At 39.6% G+C, this 9,806-nt stretch overlaps 1 protein-coding gene across 1 annotated transcript; it reads left to right on the top strand.

Moving 5' to 3' along the window:
* Nucleotides 1-4,107: 4,107 nt before the first annotated feature.
* Nucleotides 4,108-4,662, top strand: LOC131614839 (monothiol glutaredoxin-S9-like). Its single transcript, XM_058886386.1, has one exon. It carries the CDS (start codon nucleotides 4,172-4,174, stop codon nucleotides 4,469-4,471), a length of 300 nt encoding a protein of 99 aa, XP_058742369.1. The 5' UTR covers nucleotides 4,108-4,171; the 3' UTR covers nucleotides 4,472-4,662.
* Nucleotides 4,663-9,806: the final 5,144 nt, after the last annotated feature.

Below are 9,806 nucleotides of genomic sequence, written 5' to 3'. Positions count from 1 at the left end.
TTGTGAAGTTCGTGCATGATTGTGTGAGTTATCTTATTAAGACATACCTCACGTTTAAGGAGCATTCTTATCAATGTAGCTAGAGCACCCCCTCTTAGAAACAATCCACTCGAAAAGCATGGACGGGAGGTGTCCACCCCAAACCAGACTAGCTCTAGAGGAAGGGACGAGAACCATACCTTTGGTTAGGGACGATTCCTAGTGACATGGAGAAATTGCAATAACTCTTCTCAATCATGGCTAGTAACAACGAAACTCCGATTAAGACTACAAACTTGAAAGCATAGAAAAGTCGTATGGGTTCTCACACCCAAAGAAGACAACACCTTGCCACTACCATGGCACATACTCTTACCCCACATGTGAACATTGGGAATACCCCTGAGGCAAAGAAATCTAAATTGCCAACAAGGCAAACAAACTTTAAATTTCAGGGATAATGAGCAAGCCTCAATGCTGTAACAACTTACAATCAACCAAAAGGGTAATACCACGATAAAGTGGAGCCAAATACACGCCAAGTACACAAGGTAAAATAAGTTCCAAATTAATGAGGTAAGAATATGTTTATGTAAAAAAAATTATCTAGCTAAGACCCAAAATCCTTCCCAATATTACATGGAAAAGAAGAAAAAAAAGAAGAAATAGTCAATATTCAGCCCTCTGAGTTGAAGCGCCCTGATCACCCCCAAAATTCCCTTATATAGCAGCCTTGAAAGGGTCTAATTTCTTTATATGAATAAGGACAGCAGGGCAAAATTCTCTGGCATGTTCCACAACTTGATTGCCTACCTCGCACACGGCCAAGATAGTCCGTTAAAGATAATCATGAAATTTCTCCCTTAGAGCATCCACCTAGCATTCATGAGCCTTTAGGTTTCTCGCCTCGTGAGGTGTTGCCTTGGAGATACCTTTTCATAGTATGTTGGCTCTCCCTTATAATGCATGTGCATAATTCCATTATCTCTCAATCAATTATATAGACTGAGTCATAATAACCTTCCCCAGTCAAGGTAGAGTAGTTATCACCTCTTAGGGTTTCTTAAGTCCTAGGCCCAATGGCCTCTATAAATATTTCTCCCCTAATGAGAGAGAGAGAGAGAGAGAAATCATAACTTACACAAAATACCACATAATACAAGGTCTTTCACGTCACGTGACTTGGCCTCTCATACCACAGAAAACACCGTCGTACATGGCCTCCCATCGCTGCAAGAAAGCCCTAACCACCCTAACTATTATAAAACTACCAAGGTCTTATAGTATTCCTTACCCTTGAACCATTAAAGGGATACCATGCACACATGTAATTTTTTATCAGTATAATGGTGCCTATCATGGGTCCCTGATAAAATTAACCCGGGCCACACCTTCTTCTACAATCACCATATTCACTACCACCCCCACTCCTGTGCCTAGACATCCTCAATTATGCTTAATAGGATAGCATCTTCTTCTATGCTAAAAGATACCGGGGAAGGAGTGACGCCAATGCCTTGGAGGAGATGTGCGACATCAAATTAAAACCCTAGAGGACAACATCATCAGTATTCAAATCTGCCAGCAAGACTCATCCCCTAGAGGAGATGGAAGTGTTGGATTCCTAGCCACTTTAAGACGAAATATGGAAGACACCTATCCCTAAAGGATTCAATCCTCCCTCTTTGTCCAAGTTTGATAGGCACAGTGATCCTTATGAACATGTTGCCTTCTTCAATATACAAATGGCCATCATCGGAGCTCCCGACTCTCAAAAATGAAAATAGATGCTAAGAACCTTCAAGAATACAGCCTTGTTATGGTATATGGGTCTGTCCCAAGTTTCCATCACCAATTATTAGGAGTTGGTAAGAAATTCGTACATCAGTTTAGCGTTATGCGTCATAGGAAAATGACCATAACTAGTTTGTTCAACATACGGAAGGGTCCCTCAGAGTCGTTGATGGGCTATCTAGATTTGTTCTATGAAGACACCATCAAGTTCGTCACCCAAAATAAAGAAATGTTTGTGGGGGATTTCCAAAATGAACTCAAGACATGATACTTTAACGACTCTCTTGCCAAAAAACCAGCATTTTTCGTTAGCGAAAGTGGTCACCACGATAGAAAGTAAGCATGACTGTATGAATGATTGATTGACATCCCCAACTGACACCCTGGTTAATTAGGAGTCATTTGGCAGGAGGGAGGTGACTCACCCCTAATAAGGGGGATTACGTCAATATAGAAAGGACTCTCATCAAATTAAAACGGTCGACTTCAATTGAAGGAATCGCTGCAAGTTATGGGACTCGCCTTCCATTAAAAAGGTAGCCTTTAGCTAAAGGACTCTCTACCCATTATAAAGGTCGCATTTAGTTGATGGACTCGCCAAATATAAGGGACTCACCTATCATTAAAAATTTCACATTTAGTTGAGGGACTCGTCTCCCATTAAAAAAAATTCTCCTTCAGCGGTGAGACTCGCCTAAAACTGAGGGACTCGCCTCCAATTAAAAAGAACCACGTCCCAAAATATGGAGCCTATCTCTTATCAAAAGGCTTGCCTTAGACCGCGGGACGGAACCTGAAAGAAGCCTTAAAATACTTCGCATTTTACAAGCCCTCGTGGTTGAAGGACTGTGTAGTGTTATATTTGTGAGAGTCTCAGATAAGGACGACACAAAAGGTCCTTCCCCGTGAGCTTTCTTCTAAGCGCTACCTTTCTGTAGTATGGCGATCTCCCTCATAATACACGTTATCAATGTCACTATGCCTCCACCAGTTATGCAGACTGAGTCATACCATGACTTCTTGGAAAATAGGTAGTCAACAACCTTTCCTAGTCAAGGGGGAGTGGTTATCCCTCTTAGGGTTTCCTAAGTCTTAGACCCAAAGGCATCTATAAATATTTTCCCCTAACGAGAGAGAGAGAGAGAGAGAGAGATATCATAACGTACGCATAATATCGCATAATACAGAGCTGTTCACCTCACGTGAGCTGACATCTCCTACCATTGAAAGCACCACCATATATGGTCTCTCTCCGTCGCAGGTAAGCCCTAACCATGCTAACTCTTATAAAACTACTAAGGTCTGTGATTATCCCATACCCTTATAGGGATATCACACAAATATTTACTTTTTGACCAATACACTTTTGGATTGCAATATCTTTCCTAAATGATGTAATTTGTTCTTTGTTGAACAAATGAGAATGCTTTAATAAAATAGATTAAAAAAATAAATTTTATACTTCAAATTAAATGTTTTTTATTGAATGGTTGATTCTTTGAGAAATTTTCATTTCGTTCAGCCTAATATTTCAATAGAACAATAGAGTGACATAAAATACAATTGAGTTTATTATATCGTAAGTAGATTGATTGTTAGATTTTCCCTCGGTTAATAGTCTCAAACAAGAGGTAAAATGACACACTTTTAGGTGATTTCCCCTAAGTTTATTGTCCACTACCCGATGTGAAAAATGAGGGATTTTCCCTCATTAACATGCCAACTTATAAAAAAGTGGCACACTGTCAAATTTTACACCGGATCTATGACCTAGGGTAAAAAAATGACGCACTTTCCATGTTACCCTAGGTTACCTAACACCTTAGAGGGGTAAAAGCTCTAGTCGATATGAAAAGTATTTTTTTGTAATAATGTTGATCAAGCATCCAAGTATTCATTCTTTGTTACCTTTGATTTTTCTTTTCTTAGTGAATCTATTTTTACTGTTTTTAACTGACGGCCAATGGTGGTACACGCCTGTGGACACAAAACGAATAGCACTAACTTGGTCTTTCGAAGATTTTTATCTTTCACACCTGTTATTGTTGAGAAAAGTCATAACATATATAATATATATGGCTATGATCTCATAACCTGTCTACTGATAGAAGCATATCAGCATATGCATATGTAACTAATGTCTTTCAATATATTCAGTCTATAAAGTGCCATAGAAGTGTCTTTATATCTCCCAACTTATTGGGCATCTAAAAAGTAACTCCTCTTTGGAATGTGCTTAGAAATTCTGCAAAGTCCAAAACCTAGCTATAATTCAGTACATCCCTATAAATAGCTTACCATACTAGCTCATTTTAAATAACCTCAAGCCTCACATACATATAGTTTTATACATAACTTCATCACTTTCTCCATTTTATTTGAAATCAGTTATTTTAAGATGGAGAAAGTGATGAGGTTGGCTACCGAAAAGGGTGTGGTGATTTTCACAAAGAGCTCTTGTTGTTTATGCTATGCAGTCAACATTCTGTTTCAAGAAGTTGGAGTGTATCCTGTGATTCATGAAATTGACAAAGATCCTGAAGGGAAGGAAATGGAGAAAGCTATAACAAAGTTGGGATGTAATGTACCTGTTCCTGCTGTGTTCATAGGAGGAAAGCTTGTGGGGTCTACCAATGAAGTAATGTCCCTCCACCTTAGTGGTTCACTCGTTCCATTACTCAGGCCATACCAAATTTAACTTCACTAATAAGTTTGATTATTGAGAACACATGCAAATTACATGTTCCTGCAGCTAGTTTTATTGAAGAATAAACATATGGCTTAATCAATATATTAAGTACTAGTACTAGTAGTAAGTAAGATCAGTATCCATTAATAGTATATCCAATGACGTGTGATTAAGTTCTAGCATTTGATTATCTATGATGTAATATTCTAAATATTCTTAATGAAGTCTTATTTATATAATAATTCCATTTGGCTACGTCTAAAGCCAGACTATATTAATAGAAAATTTCTTTAGCCATCTCCCTATGGGGTCACCCCAGCGAAAATCCCAAAATACCCCTACTTCGGAAATGAACTTCCGAAGCGCTTTTTTTTTTTAAAAAAATTTCAGCAATTCGGAAGTGCATCTCCGAAAACACCTCATGGGGGGTGTCTTCGGAGATGAACTTCCGAAAACACCCCCCATGAGGTGTTTTCGGAGATGCACTTCCGAATTATGCAGAAACTGTGTTTTTTTTTATGTTTTTTCTTAAACAGTCTCGCATTTTAATTAAACGCAAACGCCAAATAAAATAAGCAATAGATAAACTGAAAATACTAATATGATAAATCCAATCCAAATAATATATACAAACCGAAAATAATAATAATACTGTGCGAAAGATACAATCCGAAATCAAAAAATAAATAAACCCGACCACTACTAGGAGTGCCTAACCCTCTCACCCTGGGCCCTCCTCTGCCACCTGTATCCCGCCGCACGGCCCGCATCAGTGACGATCATCTCCATCACGGCGACTGCCTCTGGACCGCCCTGATCAACGATACCTCGATCCAACGCGTCCCGCCCAAGCATCTCTATCCGCTGGCAGATCGGCATGAGATCAATGGCGTGGTCATCCTCGGCCTGCTGGTTCTCCAGGATCTCCTCATGTGCTGGTCTAGGAGCGCCAGGAACGTCGGGTCTCAGCAGAGGATGGGACACCCGGTAGAACCATGTGACGTACCCCTCCTCTTTGTGCCAGTCCTGGGTGACCCGAGTGAGACGGTACTCCTCTGGTACCACATGATGCTCCCAGTCCTCCCATATGGCAGTGAGCTGCACTCGGGTCATAGTGTCGGGAGCAGCCTCAAAGGGTGACCTGGGTATCCGCTGCACGAATCCGAACTGACGCATGCACCGCTCAGGGAGATATCGAACCATGATGCCGGTCCCGCAAGCCAACCAGCCTGAATATAGTGCAATGCCGTCAAAGGGGACAATCTGAGCGTAGTCGCTGAACGGCCTCCATGTGACGTCGTCATGCATCGTGCGGTCCAAGTACAGACAGTATGGTCCCACCGCATCGTTCCCCCTCTGGAGAACGTATCTGGCGGCCCTGGGCATGGTGTCCACGTACGCATGATCGAAGTGAAAGCCGTGGATGCGGGAGAAGTAGGAGATGATCCAGCTCTGAAACAGAAACACGATAATGTATTAAAAATAAATACGAAACATAAATAAATAAATAAATACGATAATGTATTAAAATAAAACGTACCGTAAGCCGTGTGCAGGATCCGACCAACTGCCTCGTCCTCTAGTTGGAGGCCTCATTCAGCTTCTGGTAGAGATATGCCAAAGTAGCTGACCCCCAGTTCCACTGGTGAACGGTATCCAGGTCCATGAAATAACGGAGGTAGGTCACGTCGACATACCTTGCACTCTTGTCCACAAAGCAAGCAGCGCCTACCACATGCATGTACCAGCACCGGAGAGCGCAGCCGCGGTGGTACTGTGTGAATAGGTCGTCACCCGCCTGCTCGGCATCGGCCGCCGCGTCCAGGTGGTGCTCGAAATAGCGGCTCAGTGTGGTGAACCGGATATGAGGCCCAGAAGTCGTGATGCACTCGAAGTCAGCAACTTCGGGCTCCATGCCCAAATAGAGCGCCATCCACTGACTGGCCTCGACCCTCTGGATCCGGGAGTGGTGCAACAGCGGCCCCCTGATGGGCAGGTGGAGAAGACACTGCACGTCATGCAAGGTGATCGTCATCTCCCCCACCGGCAAGTGGAAAGAAGACGTCTCCTTGTGCCAGCGCTCCACAAATGCCCCCTGCATGCCGGTGCTGATGGTGGTGTACCCGGTCATGCAGAGCCCGCTAAGCCCTGAACCTCGCACATGGTCGTTAAACCACTGAGCTTCTGGTTTAAACAGACTAAAAATCTTCCTGGCGTGGTTCACCATTTTCAATGGCTCTCTCTCCTGTTACAAAAAAAAAACAAATAAGCGACATATATTAAATAAGCGACAAATAAACGGTAAAATTATAAAAAATGGTGACAAATAAACGGTTAAATTAAAAAAATACCTCTCCCTCCCAGATCCGCCGAGCGACGTGATCGTGGTAGTGAATCAGCACGGAAGTGTCAAAAGGCCCTCCCGGATAGCTTTCCCCCTCCTCATCCTCCTCCCCGGCTGGAGGGTCAACATCCGGTACCCCCTCCGGCTCGTGGTATGGCACTGGCATCTCCTCCTCCTCCTCCTCCTCATCCTCCTCCTCTCGCTGGCGGGAAGAAGATACCCGAGGCAGCCTACTCCTAGACCCTGGAGCTGATGTACCCTCTCCCACGTCCTCGGGTACTCGCACAAGTCGTCCCCGGCCCCGCCCCGTCCCTGTGTCGACGCCAGCTGCACCGCCGCCCGCTCGCGTCTAGCTGACGCAGTCTGGGTCTCCCTACCCTGTCTGATGCGTGCTGGTTGATTGCCTGACATGTTCCTGTAAACAATTGAAATCGATTAATATGCGAGACAAAATAAAAAACTAAAAAATTTGAACTTCTGATACAATTCGGAAGTTCATTTCCGAAAACTGGGATGGAGGTGTTTTCGGAAATGAACTTTCGAAACACCCCTGCGATGGAGTTTTCTGCAACTTCCATGGCAGACCCCAAAATCAAACATAAAACCAATTCAAAAAGCTTCTATAAAACCTAAATACTACTAACAACCAGTCCCATATATCATTTATGCAATTGAAACCCTAAATAACATGCATTTGAATAATGAATCTAACAAATTCAAAACTTACAAATTGAGTGATTTGAGGGCTTTTGAATGTTGTTTAGCAATGTGATTGGAGCCTTGATGCAGCCTTGGAATTCTGTTTGCCCAAATTTTCGCCTTTGCTTGTTTTTTATTTGAGTTAGGGTAAATGAATGGGGGAGGGGGAGTGTTTTGATAAATCTGCAGAAATCGCAGTATTTCGGAAGTTCACTTCCGAAATGTTGTTTTCGGAAATGAACTTCCGAAATAAGACAATTTTTTCAAAAAAAAAGGCGCTTTCGGAGATGCATCTCCGAAAACACCTTTTTCTTGCATTTCGGAAGTGCATTTCCGAAGTTAGGGGTAGTATGGGGTTTTCACCAGAGGTGGACTAGAAGGTAGGGAGGTTGGCAAAGAAATTTTCTATTAATATATGTATCACTATGTTCATATATTAAATAGTTAGTTATGAATTTATAGCTGTTAGATGTTCAATTATAGGGCATTATAAATTTTAGTTCCAAAAATATTTTTAAATGGTCATTGAGAATAAAATAAACTACGTATATTAATTATGTTTTTGAGTAAACTTACTTGTTATTAGATATAATTTTAGATAAATCAGTTAGTTATAGACAAGGTTTTAAATTGCGATTGTAGATGTGGTTGCAGACGGTAGTACGGAAAACACCTACCATAACTGTTAGAAAAGGGATACGGTTACATCAGACCAACCGTTTTGAGGTAATGTGTGATTGTATGTATGACACTTTTCATCAGAGACATATGACCGTTGTGATAAAATAGGTAACGTGCTATATATCACAACAGTCAAAGTATACAATCGTTGTGATATAAAGCGAAATGTCATGGTTTCGAAACCCAATGATTGTATGGTTTATAATATTTTTGCTCTCTATCTATAACAACGGTTGATATAATAACCGTGATTAAATACTTTATTTTTTTTTAATTTTATTTTATTTTTCCATATATTATAAACCTGTATTTTTTTATAATTAACTTGTATACAAAATATCAGGTATATTATAATCTGTATACAAAATATATAACTTGTAAATTATACATATATTAGTTAAATATTCACAAAATATCAAATTAAGTAACAAAAATATATTTACAACCATCAAAGACAAATTCATAAAAAAAAATATATCTTGCTTACACAAAAAAAAATACCAACCCCCCCCCCCCCCCCCCCTTTTTTTTCAACCAACGCATTAATAATAAACACCTAACATTTACGGACGTCTTCTAAGTCATCGGGAGAGAAAGGTGTCCTGTCATTGAACGTCTACATAAACAAGTGGAAAAAATAAATATCATGTGATTTGAATTATAATATCAAATTATTTTAACATTAATATGTTATTGTAAACACATTTCATAATATTACATATACATGATCCCACAAATCAACAATGCTGACAGAGATGATGTTAAACATGTGTTTCATTACATAGTACCCACACTTGTATCCCCCTGGTTGTTTTCTAGTCTAAAAAGTTAAACATTTCCTGAATTTATATATATATATATATATATATATATATATATATATATATATATATATATATATATATATATATATATATATATATATATATATATATATATATATATATATATATAAAATTCACTTACCTTGGGCTTATAAAATTCGAGATTTTTCTAGAGTTGTTCATCATATAATGTCTCTCCACAACTTTGTAGATTAAAAATGATATGAAAATATTACACGCTAAGATAATTACAACTTCAATGAAAAAACTAATAAAAGTCTCAGAAACATAAAGTTATCTAGTAATAATATGATTCATCTTAGGTTCGAGTGGTCTGTCTTACAAACACAGTGTAGTTACCATATTTGTCCGAAGAGATATGATAATCAATTGAAAATGATCTTTGAATGAAAAATGCAAGCATATATAATTATTATTTGGTAAAACATAAAAATCAACTATAATAGATAAACCATAATTTCAAAATTACTCAGGAACACAAAATAGAATTAACACAATATTCTCACATACCGCATATAACTCTTTTATTTCTTCCAATTCTTTCATGCGAGTTTCCCGCTCTGCCTTTAACTTCTCTTCAAATTCTTTCTTTTGACTATCAATCTTCCTCTGAAACTCTTATAACATTTCTCTTTGCACCTGTCTGGTGCTTTTCCTAGATGTACCAAAATACACTCTCATGTTGATGCCATCTCCAACACCACGAACTGGCCCACCATGCTCCTTTGTTCCGATTGTTTCTAATAATATATGATGTTGTGGTTATGGAACAAAG

Source organism: Vicia villosa, linkage group LG1 (genome assembly GCF_029867415.1).
Source record: "Vicia villosa cultivar HV-30 ecotype Madison, WI linkage group LG1, Vvil1.0, whole genome shotgun sequence".
Lineage (NCBI taxonomy): Eukaryota > Viridiplantae > Streptophyta > Magnoliopsida > Fabales > Fabaceae > Vicia > Vicia villosa.
This window is presented reverse-complemented; position numbering and strand designations above follow the sequence as displayed.